Source organism: Alosa alosa, chromosome 3 (assembly GCF_017589495.1).
Source record: "Alosa alosa isolate M-15738 ecotype Scorff River chromosome 3, AALO_Geno_1.1, whole genome shotgun sequence".
Lineage (NCBI taxonomy): Eukaryota > Metazoa > Chordata > Actinopteri > Clupeiformes > Clupeidae > Alosa > Alosa alosa.
In genome coordinates this window covers 36,708,748-36,729,392 of record NC_063191.1, presented here as the reverse complement: position 1 = coordinate 36,729,392, position 20,645 = coordinate 36,708,748, and the positions used below count along the sequence as shown (strand labels likewise).

Genomic DNA, 20,645 nt, shown 5'->3' with positions numbered 1-20,645 from the left:
ACAAAGCAGTATAACCTTTCTGGTAGAACTGTCCAAAAGACAGCCCCCTAAAAGATGGCATCATGTCATGTTTCAATACATTCATATATGTTGTAATTCATATTAAGTTCATATATTTGTAATAATTCATATTCTGTGACTTGCATAATTACTAATAGCCAACTAAGTATCTAGTAATTTTATATTGATTTAAACTATTAGACTACACTTTTCTTTAATGTTATTACATTGGTGGTGTGTACGTCTAATTGACTGCCTGCCAGTTTAAGGACGTGAGAGTAGTGTAATTACATTTCTAAGTGGATTGGAAGGCTTGCATCTCACTGTGTTCGGCTACGAGTGGAAATAACTTTTTGCATAGTGCATTACAATATGTGGATGGAATTCGGGATGTTTCTATGTCATTAGTTAAAATAAATGTTAAAAAATAACTCGAATGAACGCATTCTTGGATCACAGAAGAGGTAAATGTCTTGCAATGTTATTCATTTCTATGATTTTGGTAGCACTACACAACTAAGCCCACAAGCTAGCAAACATGACACGAGCTAAAAGACATCTCCAGGTGTAAACGTTTGCCAATGGGTTGCATACTGTAGCCTACTCAAATGTCAGTAAAAGTAGGCCTTAATTAACTTACTTTCATAGCCTAGGTAGGTTAGCAACACCAGGTTGAGAGATGCGCAAGTAAAGCAGATCATTAACGTTAGCCTTCTATTTATTGTCATTAAAACTGCAGAGGAGTGAACATAGGGCAGTCTCTGGTGTCTGCAGAAGTGAGTGTGGATATCTGACGTAATATTCTGCACGAGGGACTGTTGTGGTAGGTGAAATTTCATGGGGAAACCATGATGATTGGTTAAAATTTGCGAAAAAGTTGCGGTGTTTGGATAAAATTGCGAGGTCGCCCAGAATTCACGAGGATTTGCTGAATTTGCGTTAATTGTTGCGATCGCAACATTGCGAATTCCTGGAGGGACTGCTAATAAGACTGTTGTCCATGCTAGTGTTACTAGTGTTACTAGTGTGAGTGTTGTCCATGCTAGTGTTACTAGTGTGAGTGTTGTCCATGCTAGTGTTACTAGTGTTCCTAATGTGAGTGTTGTCCATGCTAGTGTTACTAGTGTTACTGATGTGAGTGTCGTCCATGCTAGTGTTACTAGTGTTCCTAATGTGAGTGTTGTCTATGCTAATGTTACTAGTGTTCCTGATGTGAGTGTTGTCCATGCTAGTGTTACTAGTGTTCCTGATGTGAGTGTTGTCCATGCTAGTGTTACTAATGAGAGTGTTATCCATGCTGGATCTGCCCTGTCTCTGCAGGGGTCTCCTGCTGCCCCGTGTTGGAGTGGAGCATCATGGAGTCCAACGCACAGATGTGGGGCACCTGGGAGGAGGCATCTACTTCAGCGACTCCTTCAGGTCAGTTGCCCTTGGCATTAGGGCATTAAATACGCAAGTTACATTTTCTTCTTTCCTGCTTCTTATCTGCCAATGAGCCCCAGTGTGTGAGTATCTCACACTAACTGTTCCTTCTCTCCTCTCTCCCCCTTGTGGATCAGCACCAGTGTGTAGTACTCTGTATGTAAACATGTACACCCTCTCAGCCTTACGGTTCCTTCTCTCTTCCCCCCCTTGTGGATCAGCACCAGTGTGAAGTACTCCAGGCCCGGTGTGACGGACGGCTCACGCCTGCTGCTGGTGTGTGAGGTGGCGCTGGGATACTGTAGAGAGTTCCGGAAGAAGGACACCACCCTGACCATCGCTCCTGAGGGCTACGACAGCGTCCATGGGGTCCGCAGCACCCCCAGACAACACTCTGAATTTGAGGTACTCATGCTTATGGGGGAGTCAAAGAATAACACATTGTAGAATGTTTAATGTCTTTCCACAGAAATGCTTGTATATGTAATACAGAAATGTAAATATTTCCTTGACATAGTTTGTATCAGTACCCTCACTTTTTATTTAGTTTAGTTTACAAATATTTAGTTTCTTTCTATAAATGTATCTTCATAAATACTTACAAGTAAACATACATACAGTAATACATTTTTGAATATATGAATATATTATTATTGAGCATGTGTCTTTCTGTAATTGTTCTCATCATAATGTGGTTGTCATGGTATCATATCTGTCACTCCCAGGCCGTGTTTTTTTCCTGCAGGACGATGAGTACGTGGTGTTCAGCCCTGACCAGGTCGGCTGAAGTATGTGGTCCAGTACACACTGCCAGACGACCAGCTCAAGGACTTCCAGCCGTCTGTTGACACGTCTGTGGAAAACATCCCTCCAGCAGGAACTTCTGACACATGTGAGTCTCCACTGATGGCCTTTCTTTCCCCCTCATCCAACATATGAGACCTTATGGTTTGCATGCTGTAGAAAATTAATTAGACCCTACAGTTCCCAGTACCCTAGTATTCAGTTTTTATTTGGATTAGGTTACATAAGGTTATATAGGTTTGATGCAGCAACATTTTATTACATACAGTATTAATATGTTATTGTTTAGAGAAGAGGCACACAATAGTGTATTAAAGTGCAATTCCATGATGATGATATTTTATAGCATTGTAGTTAATTGTACATGTATTATATAGTTAAGACAAGTGTGTGGTTATTACAATATAATAATAGTTTAGTAACATACCTTAGAAAAAGTGTTCCGTCATGAAATATAACAATGTATTAGGTACTTAAGGCACTCTACATGTGTATTTTTAGTGGGCAGTGAGGACAGTGCGGGGTTTGAGGACGTTAAGAACCCGCTGGACAGCGTGACTGCTGGTCTCCTGGACAGCGCTGGACAGACACTCCCCCTGCAGGCCGTCCATGTGAAGTGCAAGCTGGTGGATCTGCTGTCTCAGGTATAGGGCTCACAGGCCACACAGACTCAAACGCTCAACCACTTCTACTAAAACAAGAAGTGTAACCATGACTTAGATATGGGGGTTCGAGTCAAAGACAAAGTTCATTGGGTTTGTTTGGTCTCCTAAATGTACTTAATGTGTGGCAAAAAGTAGGGAGTGCCCACACATTTTCCTCAGACTACTGTCTACTTTATGATATTGTTTTTACCGTGCCTTCCAGGTTTCTGATGTATTTTAACTTTTTTCCCACTGTTTTCCCATTTTAGTATTTTCCCGTAAAATATCTGTATTTTAATACTTTCATAACATTAGCCCTGCTATTGGACTACTCAGTGAAACAGATGTTTTCAAAGCATCGGTTTGCTTGCTTGAAGGCAACCTTAGAGTGATGTTAGACTATTTAAAGGAACACGCCACCCAATGTCAGTAGTAATATATGTTCTTACCTTAAAGGGAAACTTGGCAGGATTTCCCCCTCTGCTGGAGTAATTGTGCATTATGCTATTTCAAACTGTGGGAAAAGGTAACGATAAAGCACATGGATTTGTTTACAAGCTAGCTTAAGCGGTTAGCATCACGTTTGGCAGAACTATGTGAATGTTACAAAGGTAAGAAACACGATTTAAAAGCGAGTTTCTTGTTTCTCACTTCTCTTTCGGGCGGTAGTCTCAATGTTGCAAGGTTGGTTTTTCGCCTGGGGACGCTAGGGCGTGGCGGGGAAAGTCACCATTTTAACCGGAACAGGTCATTTAACCATCCAAATGATTTCTAAACGGGTTTATTACGTTGAAATAGTTGCCAAGTTCCCCTTTAACTTTTACGAGTTGAGTCATACCTCTCCCGTGTCGGTACGTGCACTCAAACGCTCTGGTGCGCGGCGCGAATGTGTTAGCATGTTGCTATGCTAGTGGGCTCAGACGTAGCCATAGAGGGAGGAAGATAGCAGTAATTAAAAACATCCACGTTTTCCCTACTTAAATACAGTTGCTCGAGTAGTTGATAAAAATGTGTAAGGTCACACAACATGAAACGTGGCCATTTTCCAAGCGAATAAACAGGAGAACTACAATGTGTGGCGCAATAGCACTTGGGAGTACTTCAACCTAGCGTAGTAATATTAATTATTACACGGCTCTTCAGAGTGCTGCAGAACGTTCCATTCACATGAATGGGCCTTCCCAACGTTCGGGCCTATGTTAAATCTACATAAATCACCGGCAAAGCATTTAATCACCGCTGTCAATGGCAACGGGTTTTGTGCTTCTGATTAATGTCTTTCATATCACTCACATAAAGGACTGGAACTTTATTCAAACTTGAAAGCAGACGGTTGATCAGCAGCTGTGTTCTAAAGAATGTTTGATTTAAGTTCAGCAGCTTGTGTTGCGAACTAGGCCTATTTGTTTCTCAGCAAATGCCACGATGAACGGTAACAAATAGGCTAGGTTATGTAGGCTAAAGTCATATCGTGGGGAGTTTATTATTTCGTTTTGGCAAGTAGCCGTATAATAAGCGGGATAATGTATAGGATCTACAATTAGGTGTTAAGTAAGGGATAATGTATAGAGCGCCCCGGTCATTACTGTGAAAATAAGTCCCTTCAGGGCGGAACAAGACCCCCGCTGCCGGGTGGGGTCGGTTAGCCACTGTATTTTCCCAGTAATGACCGGCGTTCTATACATTATCCCTTACTTAACACCTAATTGTAGATCCTATCCACCACAGAGTTCATGCTGGATCGACCCCTCAGCCTCCCCCTCCCCCTCCAAGGCACACACACAGTCATCCGTAAAAAGAGACAACCTGCCCTGCTGGCGTTAGTTTGAGCTGACTTAGCAAAGTAGCAGGTAGTGGTGAAAGTAGATTGTGAACAATCATGGTTATAACATGCATTGTGAAGGGTTGTGATAACAAGCAGAAGTATTATAGTAATTTCATGGTGGATAGGATCTACAATTAGGTGTTAATTAATATTACTACGCTAGGTCGAAGTACTCCCAAGTGCTATTGCCCCACACATTGTAGTTCTCCTGTTTATTCGCTTGGAAAATCGCCCCGTTTCATGTTGTGTGACCTTACACATTTTTATCAACTACTCGTGCAACTGTATTTAAGTAGGGAAAACGTGGATGTTTTTAATTACTGCTATCTTCCTCCCTCTATGGCTCGTCTGAGCCCGCTAGCATAGCAACATGCTAACACATTAGCGCCAAGACACCAGAAGCGTTTGAGTGCATACCGACACGGGAGAGGTATGACTCAACTCGTGAAAGTTAAGGTAAGAACATATATTACTACTGACTTTGGGTGGCGTGTTCCTTTAAGATAATGGCGTGGTTGTTGTGAGAGCACGATTTGACGCCAATCTGTAAGCAACGCCATGTTAGACATAGCTACACACCTCATTTAGTTGGTGCAGCAGTTTTGAAGCCTGAATTCTTGCTGTCAGCAAAGGGATGGCAACAGAAAACCGAATGTTGAAATGTTCCCGTATTTTGGGAGAGAATCTCGGAAAATCTTCCTTGTCTTCAGTGCTCAATGTTGACAGTTATGTGCTTTACACATATAGTACATTTTGCTGTTTAGTTTCCTCAATGTGCAGTAAATTTCATTTACTCACTCATTTTTACTTGTAACCTTCGGTTATTTTCATCCACATATTATACTCAAGCAAACATTATCAGGTTGTCAGCGAGATGCATCTTTTTCCATCTCTGGCCCTCAGACATCATGACAGGAAACACTGAGATCACTTTTTAATTCTCTACTGACTGCTGTTATCCTACTTCACTGCTTCTGATTGTCTCCCATCTCCTGTCTCCAGGTCATCATCTTCCAGACGTACTCCAACCCGAACCCCACCCCCATCGAGGCCAAGTATGTTTTCCCCCTGGAAGAGTCTGCTGCTGTGTGTGGCTTTGAGGCCTTCATCAACGGGAAGCACGTGATCGGACAGGTAGAATCTCCCTGCACTCTATCTACCCCCTGCCATAGGGCACCGACTCCATTCAACCATCTCCAGTCCTCTGGCTGTTCTGATGTATCTGTTCTGCATGCTGTTCTGGTGGCGTCTCTAGTCCTCTGGCTGTTCTGATGTATCTGTTCTGGTGCTGTTCTGGTGGTGTGTCCAGTCCTCTGGCTGTTCTGATGTATCTTCATGATAATCTGGTGGTGTGTCCAGTCCTCAAGTGTAGTTGTGTTCTGCTGTGTTCCTCAGGTGAAGGAGAAGGAGCAGGCCCGTAAGGAGTACAAGCAGGCCATAGAGATGGGCCACGGGGCTTACCTCATGGACCAGGAGGCTCCTGTACGTCAACACACACTTTACAAAACTACTCTTCACACAGATATAGCACAGATGTACAGTATTCAAGGAGAAATCATTCAAAATAGTTCAAGGAGTGAAATAGTTCAACTCTGAACTAGTCTCTTAAAAGTCCCTATGAGAGAATGAATCCCCCCAATAGTTCATTAACTGCTTGAGAGACCTCACATTCATTTCCTTTCAATAAAACCAGCGGGTATGTTGTCTCCATGTGGATTTTAGACCTGTTACATCTTTAAAATATGACTGTTTCTACGTTACATACAGTACATTTTAATAACCAAACCAAATACCTAGATTTTCTACGGCCGTCGCTCACACCTTATTTTCACCATGTTTGCAAAAATCCCATTCATTTTTCCCGTAGAGATTTTTTCTTACGAACCAGGAAGCATTAAAATGCTAACGCTAAAAACTACAAGCTTCCGGGTTGCTTCCCCACTCTATGGAGTGCGGAGATCACTGGATATCTGTTAGTATAGTATTTGATGATGTCATAACTGTGCGCCCCATCAGGATGTGTTCACCATCAGTGTGGGGAATCTTCCACCTGGTGCCACCGTCCTCATCAAGGTCACCTTCATCTCTGAGCTGCTGGTGAAGGCTGACTCAATCTTCTTCCAGTTGCCTGGCAGCGTGGCACCATGGCAACAAAGTGCTGCGCTCAATGAGAGGACACAGGTAGAAGGAGTCTAAATTGATTGGCAGTTGTCTATTCAGTGATGAACTTTTATTTGTTTTTGTTAAATTACTCTGTGTGTGTTTGACAGGGTACTGTGGAGAAGGTGTGTGTGAGTGAACTCAATGGGTAAGGGTCTTCACCTAGTTCATATGTGCTCTACATCATCAATGGCAGATTGACACAGTGATAATAATATATGTGATTATATGTTACTGATTGATTATATATGATGATGTATCACTGATTTGAAGTACACCTCTTTCTTATTGGCTCTTCACAGGGTCTTCTCTCTCAGTCTGTCCATTGAGATGCCTTATGAGATCATCAATCTGCACTGTGATACACACCGTATTCAGACCAAGGTATGTACCAGTATGCCCTCCTGAACTGTCTTATGTGTTGCTTGAGGAAATGCTCAGTTTATTGTTTGAAATAGGAGCGCTGGTAACATAGTGGTTAAGGAGCTGGGCTAGCATGTAGCAGCCTAAAAAGTTGTGGGTTCAATTTCCGGTTTCCACCGTTGTGCCCTTGAGCCAGTCACTAACCCTAAGTTGCTCCAGGCACATTGGCCCTTGTAATATAATTGACATGTCTAAGCCGCTTTAGATAAAAAGTTTCTGCTATGTGAATAAAAATGTAAAAAAAAGTCTTGTTTGAAACTGTTAAACTGCTGAGTACAACACAAAAGTTGACCACTAAGTTGCTTTGGATAAAACACGTTTGCTAAATGAAGAAAACATTTTGAAAATATAGTCCTGTTTGAAACTGGCGAATGTGTCGTCAGACTTTTGTCTTGTTTTGACTAATGAATCTGTTGTTTTGATTAATTAATCTGTTGTGACTGATGAAGCTTTTGTTTTGACTGATGAAGCTTTTGTTTTGACTAGTTAAGTTGTAAGGGAATACTTTTCTGGTTTCCTCCAAATAATCAAAGAAAGAAGCAGAAGAACTAAGGTTGTCCTGTTTGAAAATATTAAGCCTTTATTAAACACTGATTACATGGCTACACATTTCTGCTAAGAGTTTCATCAAGGCATGATACTGTATATTTTACTTAGAGTTTACTACAATATATGTTGATATTTTAAATTATATAGTTTTGACTGTTGAAGGTGTTGTGTTGACTAGCAGATTATTGAGTGAGAGTTGACCTGTTGAAGGTGTTGTGTTGACTAATAGATTATTGAGTGAGAGTTGACCTGTTGAAGGTGTTGTGTTGACTAACAGATTATTGAATGAGAGTTGACCTGTTGAGTGAGAGTTGACCCGTTGAGTGAGAGTTGACCTGTGGAAGGTGTTGTGTTGACTAGCAGATTATTGAGTGAGAGTTGACCTGTTGAGAGTTGACCCGTTGAGTGAGCGTTGACCCGTTGAGTGAGAGTTGACCCGTTGAGTGAGAGTTGACCCGTTGAGTGAGAGTTGACCCGTTGAGTGAGAGTTGACCCGTTGAGTGAGAGTTGACCTGTTGAAGGTGTGTTGACCCGTTGAGTGAGAGTTGACCTGTTGAAGGTGTTGTGTTGACCCGTTGAGTGAGAGTTGACCCGTTGAGTGAGCGTTGACCCGTTGAGTGAGCGTTGACCCGTTGAGTGAGAGTTGACCCGTTGAGTGAGAGTTGACCTTTGACCCGTGTTCTCCCGTTCTTCAGAGAACGGACTGTAAGGCGGTGGTTAGCACGTTGCCCGGGGAGACACTTGGTTCTGACGGGTTCCACCTCTACATCACTCTGTCTGAGATGCACATGCCCCGCATGTGGGTGGAGAACCACCCTGATAAGGACAGCCAGGTCAGATCTCACACACACACACACACACACACACACACACACACACACACACACACACACACACACACACGTACAGGTCACACACACACACACACAATATCACACACAGACAGACCGCGATATATGCATGCACTCACACTACAACATACGTTTACACAAATGCACACGCCTACACAAGACGCAAACATGAATGTCGGAGAAGTACCATTGTAGTATTTGTATTCTCCCTCTCCCACTTTTGTCTTTCTTTTGGCAAAACTGTGTTACATCTTCATGCCCACACACATACACAAGGCCTTATACAGCAGACCTCACCCATCCAGGCCGCTTTTCTCTCCCCAGGCCTGTATGCTGGTGTTCTACCCGATTTCGGGGCCCCCATGGGGCGGAGAGGAGCCCAGCCCTGGTCCTGCTGGTGCTGCTGGTCCTGGGGGCCGTGGGGTGCAGGAGGTGCTGCTCCTGCTGGACTGCTCTGAGTCCATGCGGGGGGAGGCCCTGCTGAACGCACGGCACATCGCCCTGCACCTCCTGAGCAAATTGGACAAGAAACTCAAGATCAACATTGTGCTGTTTGGGACAGGTGGGCACTGGTAGTGTTGGGACAGGTAGTGTTGGGACAGGTGGGCACTGGTAGTGTTGGGACAGGTAGTGTTGGGACAGGTGGGCACTGGTAGTGTTGGCACAGGTGGCCACTGGTAGTGTTGGGACAAGTGGGACAGGTGGGCACTGGTAGTGTTGGGACAGGTAGTGTTGGGACAGGTGGGCACTGGTAGTGTTGGGACAGGTGGGCACAGGTGGTGTTGGGACAGGTGGGCACTGGTAGTGTTGGGACAGGTGGGACAGGTGGGCACTGGTAGTGGTGGGACAGGTGGGCACTGGTAGTGTTGGGACAGGTGGGCACTGGTAATGTTGGGACAGGTAGTGTTGGGACAGGTGGGCACTGGTAGTGTTGGGACAGGTAGTGTTGGGACAGGTGGGCACTGGTAGTGTTGGCACAGGTGGGCACTGGTAGTGTTGGGACAGGTGGGCACTGGTAGTGTTGGGACAGGTAGTGTTGGGACAGGTGGGCACTGGTAGTGGTGGGACAGGTGGGCACTGGTAGTATTGGCACAGGTGGGCACTGGTAGTGTTGGGACAGGTGGGACAGGTGGGCACTGGTAGTGTTGGAACAGGTGGGACAGGTGGGCACTGGTAGTGTTGGGACAGGTGGGCACTGGTAGTGTTGGGACAGGTAGTGTTGGGACAGGTAGTGGTGGGACAGGTGGGCACAGGTGGTGTTGGGACAGGTGGGCACTGGTAGTGTTGGGACAGGTAGTGTTGGGACAGGTAGTGTTGGGACAGGTGGGACAAGTGGGCACAGGTGGTGTTGGGACAGGTGGGCACTGGTAGTGTTGGGACAGGTGGGCACTGGTAGTGTTGGGACAGATGGGACAGGTGGGCACTGGTAGTGTTGGGACAGGTGGCACAGGTGGGACAGTTGGGCACTGGTAGTGTTTAAGGAGCCACAGCTATGCAGAAATTAAGAGACTTTACGTGACTTATTTTTTTTAAGATGTTGACAATTATCTTAGACACCCTGAATAGCCAAAACAGTCTATGAGCCACAAGGGGTCTCCACTGCTATTTCTGTAGTTCTGTACCCATTCAGAATACACAATGATGCATTACACCATATTTAATATGTTGGTTTGTATGAATCATAATCTCAGTGTCGTCACTGCAGTTGAGCATGCGCTCTGACTGCCATACCAACGAGCCTGGCTATGCGGCGTTTTGCCCGTGGCTTACAGTGGCTCATGTACTTTTTTCATTTTTTTACAGATCATAAGGATGCCTTCATGTTCTCCAAAGTTCTAGGGGATGCATATGAACCAGCCAAGAAGTTCATCAAGGTGAGTACTGACATGGTGAATAAATAAATTAGTTCAGGTATACAGAATATGTGTAAGGTTATGCATCATAACATCTTAGGATCCACCATAGCCACCATACTGATACTTAACAATAATAAACAAAGAAATACCTTTGTGAGTGTAATGAACAAATAGACACTTTTATGAGCACTTTACTCTGCTTAAAAAGTGGACCTATTCCTATGTTGTTTCAGTGAATCAGTACGTTTGTTTTCTGCTGTTCTCATCATTAGACCTCCCCACCAGTTGGGGGCAGCACTGAGCTGTGGCGGCCCCTGCGCAGCCTGAGTCTGCTGCCTCCATCCCGGGGCAGCAGGAGCCTGGTGCTGCTGTCTGACGGCCATGTGCAAAACCCCACCCTCACCCTGCAGCTGGTCCGCAACAACGCTGCACATACGCGTCTCTTCACCTGCGGCCTCAGGTGAGGTCTCTAGTACCTGACCCGAAGGGGGTGGTGTGTGTGTGTGTGTGTGTGTGTGTGTGTGTGTGTGTCTGTGCTCATATTTGGAAGTTTGGGTCACATACAGTGGGCATCGCTTTCAAATGACCACTTAATTGGCGCGTGCATGAAGCTCGCGTGAAGCTTTAGTACCACTTTCAGCCACTGTCGTCGGCTCTGCCACTGTACATCGCTCTGCCTGCCGTCCCTTACATAATTGTTGCGAGAGTAATCCCAGCCTACGAATTCAATAACAAAATAAATCATGCATAATTAAACATTACCTCGATTTAGGCAACTTGGGTATGGCTTAAGGCTTGACTACACGAAAAATCGAAATCGAAATTTGCTGTCTACATTATTGTCAGTGTTGGGGTTAACGCAACTCATGAAATCAAAACAGTGGTGTGATAATTGAGCCAGCAGAGAAATAACTGTTCAGAATTAATCTGTAGCCTTGGGTAGGCTTCTGCAGAAAACAATGTTGTTGCCGATTTAATACTATCTGGTGGCGTTTTTTAACAGGCTACATAATAGAGGCTTAGACAACTATGACCCACGTTTTAGTTTAAGTAAATTAATTTGCCCTACTTCTTGACTGCAATGTAGTCAATTGACTGCTTGACATGTCATTTTTATTTTTCTGTACAATAAACAATTACATCTGCTTTATGCCCAGAATTACATTCATATTTGGCTGACTGCAGGCGCACCACTTCCCTCCCCATATTCCAAGATTAAGATCATTATGAAGTGCTTTTTGTAGGCTACTATCATAAAAAATAGTTAAAGCGAATAGCTATTTGCAATTTGACAAAACACTGGTCCTCATTTTTGCGAATCGGGGGACGATATGAGCCTGTTGCATTTAGTTAGATGTCCGAGTCGCATAATGTTTGAAAACCACTGGCTCGTAATCACAATAATTTAACACCGACAGTTGGATAACCTACTTAATCATGTCCCCATGCCTACATTTTTGTGAGTAGCATAGAGATCTTTAAAAACAATAAAGTATGGCTCTCCGTTTGGGACATTGAAAACTTATATTTTTAATAGACTACCGTCGAAGATGCTGACTTGCAAAAGCCTCGGGATAACACGTTATCTCCTCTATCATCAGTAATTCCCCTTGATCAAAGTGGGGAATGAAAGAAAAGTTTGAGAACCACTGGCTTAACAAGTTACCTACAGTCCAGAACACAGAATCTGTTGCAATATTCTGATGATCGTGATGATATCGGCAAATGTTTGTTTTCCAAAGTAAGAATTTCACTTCACCATGCACCTTCGACAATACCTGGCCTACCTGGTATCATTACAAACATTATTATGTGTCCTAAAACTGGCATATTTTATGGCATTGTGTCATGTAAGTTCGTTGCAAAATCTAGAGAAATGTGTGAGGTGGTCAGCGGGGGACAATTGAGACACACATTGGATTGTGTTATTACTTGAACATTCCACACTATCCACAGCTGTGGTAGGCCTATCAGGGGCAGGAGGATTACTGTCAGCGCAGGCTTTATATAAAATTCTTCAACAGAAGGCCTCGAATGTTGTCTTGTTTGTGGGAGCTTTGCTTAGCTTCTGTAATTTCGGCTTCATTGAAAATGGGGCTTCCCTCAATGACCCTCGAGAATAAATAAAGGTTGAATGAATGAATGAATGCAGGCTTGCCCAAAATAAAGGCATGTGGTTTGCGCAGCCTACAGTAAATAACAGACCCGCCAGAATGTGCGTTATGATGCTTTTTTACGAGCAAGATGTTTTTGGTACCCTACGCACACTGCATGTTCTTAAATAACAATGATCATCAGTAATATTCAACCATTAATTTGGGTAAATGGGCAAGCGTGACCACCTTGATTGGCTGATTGGCTGATGATTGTAACGCGGGCATGATTCCAAACACCTCCCTTGAGTGACAGGTCTCAGAATCGTCGCTACACAAGGACGGAAGATGATGAATAACTGGGGCCGTAGGCTATTCACAAAGGCTTTTATCTTACTACTAGGAGTAGGCTACTCCTAAATCGCACTTAAAGATTTTAGATTGGAGTTTTCTCTTAAAAGTTATTCACAAAGCCTTTCAGACAACTCCTAAACTAGGAGTGAGTCTTCGTGGCTATGGATGATGTCATTACTCATGCACGAGCTTGACTGAAGTGACCACCTTGATTGGCTGGACGATTATAACGCGGGAATTCCAAACACCTCTCTTCCGATGATGACTGACAGGTGACAGGTTGGAGAATGCATGCGCTACACAAGTAGTGCGAAGGGACGGAAGATGATTAATAACTGAATAAAAGGCCTAGCCTAAATGAATAAAGAGTAAAGGCAAAACAAATAGCTTAGTAGCCTAATGAAACATAGGCCTATGGATTGATGCAGTAGCCTACCTTTGCAATTATTAAATTAATCTGTCACCATATCCCTAGGCTACGTTTGCAAAGAGGAGAACATTTTAATTTGATTCACAATGAAACGTTACATTTCATTTACATGTTAACAATGAGTAGTTTTGGTTGTTGTTGGTGGCATTATTGCATCCCTTTTATGAATGCAAAATTGTTCCCTCTTGATTGGAAGCTCCTGTTAGCATAGGCTATTTCAAAACATCATAGCGTAAAATGCCACAAAAAGCTGTTTATGAATAGTTCTTAGTGAGTTAGGAGTCCTCTCGACTTAAGCTGTCCCAGACTTAGGTGCTACTTTTAGGTCTAAAATGCTTCGTGAATTACTTTTTTTGAAAAAAATTAGGAGTCCCTAAAGTTAGGAGTGACACCGCCCATTATTTTTTTAGGGGTTGCTCCTAAATTAAGCCAGTTAGGAGCTACTTTTTAGCTTTAAAATTCTTTGTGAATCTGACCCCTGAATAAAAGGCCTAGCCTAAATGAATCAAGGCAAAACAAATAGCCTAGTAGCCCAATGATGTAGTATCTTTGTAACATTATTAAATTATTCTGTTACTATGCCTACGTTTGCAAAAAGAGAACATTTTAATTTGACTCACAATAATGTTACATTTAATTTACATGTTGACAATGATTAGCCTAGTTTTGGTTGTTGTTGTTGGCGTTATTGCATGTTAGTTATGCCTACAATGCAAAATTGCTTCCTCATGATTGGAAGCTCCTGTAGCTGCATAGGATTTCAAAAACCGCAGGTTTGTGAATAGGTCTGTGAGTAAGGAGTCCTCTTGACTTCTTTTAAGCTGTCAGAGGTGGGAAGGTGTGATTTTTTTTTTTGGGGAAGGGCGGATTAACTGGGCACAATTGTCTGATGGCCCCCTTCCCCAGCCAAGCGTGAATCGGATTGGTTAGTTAATAGGCCTATCGTGAAGATTTTTCCTGCCATCTAAGGCACGAGCGCATCTGTGAGGCCAAGCCTCACCAAGTAGCTCGTTTGTTTACAACTAACATTCTATTTAATTAAACTGCTTTATAGGCTATTCCGAAATAGTGTCGGGTGAATTGAAATGTAGCCTTATGTAGCCTTAAAGTAGCCTTATGGCTACTTTATGCCCCCCCGTCAAGCAATATAACCATACAAACGCGCTTCCTGCACTCATTGTTTCAAAAGGAATAATTTTGGCTTTGTCAGAACTGAAGAGCTGTGGACGGCACGGTATGCCCAATGAAAATAAAATTAATGCAACGCAACACAACACAACACAGACCCCGCTTCTCTCACGGCAGTCACTGACAGTAACCTAGAATAAACGCATGGGGAAAAACACTTCCCCATGACAAAGACATCGTAAAACACTGAAATTATTTCTCTTGCAGCTGAGTAGCCTCAGGTGCGCACGTAGACATAAGGCCGAACATGCAAGCGCCAATGAATCGTGCTCTCACGACAATCGCGCCGTTAAACTTAAATAGGTTAACATCACTCTAAGTTCACCTTAAAGCAAGGAAAACGATGATTTGAAGACATCTGTTTCGTTGGAAGGGCAAGGGGTAGCAACAGGGCAACACAGAGACAGGCCCGATGGCAGTGCTGTTATGATAGTATTAAAATATGGGATATTCTACGGGAAAACATTAAAGCGGCAAGACAGCGGGGAAAGTTAAAATCGTGATAAACACGGAAAAAGTTGGCATGCATTTTTTAGGTCCCGTGCACAGGGATTATTTGTCATACTATTAATCACATATGATTATTTGTGAAATTGTGCAAACAGGTGCAACACATTTGAAAAGGAAGGACTGGTAGCATGCAAGCTCACGGGAAAGATTGATTTAAGAACGTTATCACAAAGTGTGTGGCTGTGGCGCTGGGCGGAAGACAATTGGCAGGGGAGGGTCATGTCTTTTTAACAATTCTGTCGGAGGGTCATTGAACAATTTCTAGCAGGCAAGAGAGGGTCATGCAACTTCCAACTGAAGCACTCAAAATTACTCCGGTGGCCCCTTCAATAAATAACGTTCAGTTCCTAGATTGCTGCTGGGCTATATGTCTTGGTTCTGTTAACAACTCATTGTCAAACGCATGGCCTATCTCGCGGTTGCATCCATTACAAACAAACATGCAATGTGAACGTCTGGGATTGGGAGAGCACTAAATGCTCTACTGAATAAGCACGAAGTCAAACCTTTAAATGAAAAACACTCTTTAATAATCCAAAAAATAAACCGCTAATGAAGTAAACTTGTGACCATCAAAAATCGCTTATCGCTTTTAACTCCATTGATACCAGGACGTAACAGGAAGGCATTTGGCTGAGCAACGGAGGTTAATATGCTCCATGTTTTGTCCAAATGGTGACTGTCTATCATCGTGCACTTTCGGAGAAAACCGGAATGTTTCATTCGTCCCCGTTTCAATCGTCCGGTTGTACCTACTCAAAACGCAGATAGAACCTTATTATTCTAAGGTAGCGAAATAGCGTTCAGCATGATTCATGCCCAATTAATTCCCCTGTTAAAGTGTTCGCCTTTGTAGTTTGGTTTATTTGATAGCCTATGATAAAGCGGCTTATGGCCAAATATGTGAAAACGTTAAAATACAGTGGCGATAAACCGGAAAAAGTTGACAGTGATTTTTTCATAATCACTTTGGAGGGTCATAGAAAAATGTATTGCTGGCGAGGGAGGGTCCGTCTTTTTGGACTAATGCTCCCAAAACTCCTCCGGTAGCCCCTTAAATAAATAACGAACAGTCCCTAATGAAGTAAACTTGTGACCATCAAAAATCGTTTATCGCCTGTAACTCCATTGATAACAGGGCGTAACAGGAAGGCATTTGGCTGAGCAACGGAGGTTAATACTCTATATTTTGTCCAAATGATGTCTGTCTATCATCTTTGCACTCGGAGAAAACCAGAATGTTTAATTTGTCCTGGCGCGTCTCACGGCTGCAAACGGGATTCACTCGCAGTTAACCAAATATTTCTTTATTAGGGCAGGGCAGGCATATTTCTGGCTATTACATTATTATGACCGCCGCGCAGCGAAGCGGTCATACTATAGGTTTAGTCAGATTTTTTGTTTTTTGTTAATTTTTTTTTTTTTTTTTTTTTTTTTTTATTTTTTCGCATGTCCAAATTTCCGTCAATGATTCCCGGGACACTGAAAGACCGGGGTAGACAAAACTTGGTGGGCATGTAACCCCATATGGATAGCATGGAACCATCGTTTTTTTCGTTTTTTGATCTGTAGCCCCCACGCTGGACTGGACCCCCGAAAGGAGTGTAGGGCAGACACAGTTCTCTGTGGGCAGACACAGTTCTCTTTTATGGTATGTTGGTCTCAAGGGCCCACATAAACCTGGCTCATAATCACTCATTTGTGATTTGCACCCCCGTAAAAAAATGAAAATGCAATATTATTCTGCTTTAATCGCCCTATCTTCAGTTAAGATGTTCAGAACTGCACCAAATTTTATGTGTATGATTGACCTGGCATTCTCTTGGGGTCTGGGGGTATGCCAAGTTTTCGTAGAATTTCATCCATGGGGGTCTAAAAAAATTAGGTTATGTGTACATTTAGTGACTGTACACTCATTGGCCTGTAAATGGCGGTGCACACATATAAACATGCACACACACAGGCACCCACATACTATCGGTATTAGAGCGGCCGATACATAATTACAAATTCAGTAGGATCAAAAGAAAGCCAAAATAAATATTCATCATCATCATCATGGCTGCATTTTCAGTATTGGCGATAAGTAGTCGTTTGTCCACTAGATGGCGATCGTTGCAGTGAGGCGTAATTTTGTTGGAAGTTAAAAGTGGGTTGGGGAAAACAATGGACACTTCCTACAAGGACTGTAATTTACCGCAGCGAACATCTAATAAGGACAGGGACGATGTTCACATTAAGTTTAATTCCCATTTCTTCTTGAAGCCGAAATAAATCTGAGGATGTTTATCGGACATGCTTGGTTTTTACTGCAGATGCGTTAATCTTGAAATATCAATAAGGACCTAGGTAATGTTACCGTTAAGCGTTGGTTGAGTGGTAGAGGCCCATTTGATTGATTGCATTTGTAGAAAACTATAAATGCGGTTATACCAAGCAAATTGATAGCAGCACTGTTTGTATCTTTTCGACTGTCATTTATTGCACGTGCTACAAAATCATTCTGTGCAATGGAAGATTTACCAACGTTACACGGTCTGATACAGTTTTGCCTATACATGCGTGAGACTGAGGCGCCTGTTTATTTAGTTTTAAGTGCGTGCAGGGTGTGAGAGGGGAATCGATGTGCTTTGATTACAGCTTGGTAGTTGTAGTCTGTGAAGTTAAAAAGCAGTGTGTGTGTGAAGTATCCAAACAATGACACCTTCATTTCATTATGGCTGCTTTTAGCAACACACCTTAAGCTATGTGTAGTGGGTCCCATTTAGAAGTGGCTACTTCATTCAAGGCTTTCCTTGACTCATGGAGCTGCGTGAATGTTATTACAACTTTTCGCCCGCGATATGGCAGTTTAAGTCCGCTTGATACTGTAAGTCGTAAGCCATTGGTTTCCAAAGGAGATTTTTATTTGTGTCGCCAGCATAGCCTATTGACAATTTATGTTGGAAATAGGCCTACCTTATAATCCTACCTGTAGCTTAGGGAAGCTAACAGCTTTCTATTAGGATCTAGTTTGTTAGTTACAGTTTTGTCATAACTCCCTAATGCATTTTTGCATTTAGAATAGCCAGAGCGTGTATATCTCAATCTGAAAATTAAACAATATCGGGTGCCTATGGACTAGGCTGGGTGAACCCAGCCTGATCTGCCCGCTATTTATTTTTTGATTTCTTAAAAGATTGAGCTTGGTCTGATGAAAGCCAGACTAGCCATGGACCTCAGTTACACAATGCAAGGGAACATGAATCAGCCTATATTTGCACGAACAATAACGGACAAAAGCTCTTCAACTTTGGCCTGTTAAAATGTGTATGAACAGTCTAGCTTTAATGACGATTTCATCAAGGCCCATTTGGACATGTCAGTTATTTGCACCACTGGTTAGATGTAAAACAGCATTTCGTTTCAGACTACTGTTACTTAATTTGTGCATTAACAATAACGTTTCAGACTACTGTTACTTAATTTGTGCATTGACAATAAAGTATTACATGAACTAAAGATGACTAAAATCTTATGTAGAAGAAGAAATATTCACAAAAAATCCATCCATCCATCCAAAAATGACCTTTGTTTTTGATAGCTGTTGAAAACGGCATGGAACTGACAGAGATGTTTTTGTTTATAAATACATAAAAAAAAAAAAAAATAATAAATAAATAATATTATGCTGATACCTTTTGCTTTTCCCAAATACAATGTAGCCTACAGGTGTAAGTGACCTTTCATCAATCCAGTTGCAATGGATGAACTGTGATGAACTGCCCTACTTGTGATTGTTTAGAGATTTTAAAGGTTTTATAACAATGCTACATCTTCTTTGGCTATTCTACAATCTATTCACCTTTTCAGCACCGGTAGGCTACTTTCTGTGCAGCCGCACACACACACTCAGGCATGCCAAACAAGCATACACAAAAGTTTCAAGAGTGGAGGATGGAGTAAAATATGGAGACAAATTGAAGTGTGATTTATTTTCGCGGATTGGATGTACAGGACTGAGCGGCGGTCATATTTTGTACCGCTACGCGGTACATCTAGTTTCTAAACCAGTCTGCTGAAGTCTGTAGTGAAGTTTGTGTAGGGTTTTCCAGGCTCCATTTCTTTTTACGAGACACCCTGCTCACTTGAGCCATCTACCGGTTGTTTGGGTTGTTGCAGTGTCTCACTGGAAAAATACAAATTAAAGTCGCGTGATCCCACGCGCGGACCGCGAGTGAAGCTGGCCAAGTCAAGTCAAGTCAAGTTTATTTATATAGCACATTTCATACACAGAGGTCATTCAATGTGCTTTACATAAACAAAACCAAACGATAATAACAAATAAAAGCATAGAAGGGCAATATAGTCAAAGAATAGTTAAAATCATAACTAGATCATAATAAAAAGAAAACATAAAATCATTTAAAAATAAAGAATAATTAGTAAGCAAAAACAAAGGCAAAAGTAGTAAAAAAAGTAATAAAAGACAAAGTAGAATAATTATCGAGGCAGATTCAGAATTTGTAACTCGGCACAGTTAGCAGAAAGCGTCTGAGAACAGTTTGGTCTTAAGTCTAGATTTAAAACTGGCTACAGTTGGGGCCTTTTTAATGTCATCCGAAAGTTGGTTCCACAGCTGAGCCGCATAGCAGCTAAAAGCTGCTTCACCATGTTTAGTTCTAACTGTAGGTTTTACTAGCAGGTTTTTCACCTGGGACCTGAGAGGGGCGAGAAGGTGTGTACTGCTGAAGCATGTCTGACAAGTATTTAGGTCCTGCTCCATTTACTGATTTATAAACAAGCAATAGTGCTTTAAAGTCAATTCTGTGACTTACTGGAAGCCAGTGCAAGGACTTAAGAATTGGAGTAATGTGGTCAGTTCTTTTAGTTTTGTTAGAGTCCTAGCTGCTGCATTTTGTATCACCTGAAGCTGTTTAATAGTCTTTTTAGGAAGGCCTGTGAACAGTCCATTGCAGTAATCAACCCTGCTGGAGATAAATGCATGAATGAGTTTTTCTAAGTCATGTTTTGACATCAGCCCTCTGAGTTTGACAATATTTTTGAGGTGGTAAAAGCTGATTTAGTTATCGCTTTCATGTGGCTGTTGAAATTTAGATCACTGTCAATTAATACACCAAGGTCTTTAACAGTATCCTTTGCCTTCAACCCTTTTTGTGTCAAGGAGAGTGGCAACCCTAAGTCTTTCCTCATTTTTACCAAATATAATTACTTCAGTTTTTTCTTTGTTCAGCTGAAGAAAATTTTGAGACATCCAGGTGTTGATTTGTTCTATACACTGACACATAGATTCAAGAGGACCATAGTTGTTTGGTGATAGAGCTAAGTAAATTTGTGTGTCATCTGCATAGCTATGATATGAAATCAAATTATTTTGAATGATTTGTCCAAGTGGGAGCATATAGAGGTTGAATAATAGTGGCCCCAAGATCGACCCTGGGGAACACCACAGGTCAAGGACGTTGGTGTTGAGGTACAGTTTCGATGGCAACAAAGAAGCTCCTTTCTTGTAGATATGATTTTAGCCAGCTGATAA

The 20,645-nt window shown here is 42.4% G+C and overlaps 1 protein-coding gene across 1 annotated transcript in view; it reads left to right on the top strand.

Annotated features, from left to right (window-relative positions):
• Positions 1-20,645, top strand: part of LOC125291961 (protein mono-ADP-ribosyltransferase PARP4-like) — a 59,100-nt gene that overhangs the window by 15,456 nt on the left and 22,999 nt on the right. Inside the window, 14 exon segments of the mRNA XM_048239008.1 lie at positions 1,321-1,419; positions 1,644-1,827; positions 2,168-2,201; positions 2,204-2,314; positions 2,728-2,870; positions 5,698-5,829; positions 6,091-6,177; positions 6,712-6,876; positions 6,966-7,003; positions 7,158-7,239; positions 8,523-8,660; positions 9,003-9,240; positions 10,482-10,552; positions 10,807-10,994. Of these exon segments, the coding sequence (XP_048094965.1) occupies positions 1,321-1,419; positions 1,644-1,827; positions 2,168-2,201; positions 2,204-2,314; positions 2,728-2,870; positions 5,698-5,829; positions 6,091-6,177; positions 6,712-6,876; positions 6,966-7,003; positions 7,158-7,239; positions 8,523-8,660; positions 9,003-9,240; positions 10,482-10,552; positions 10,807-10,994 (1,710 nt within the window).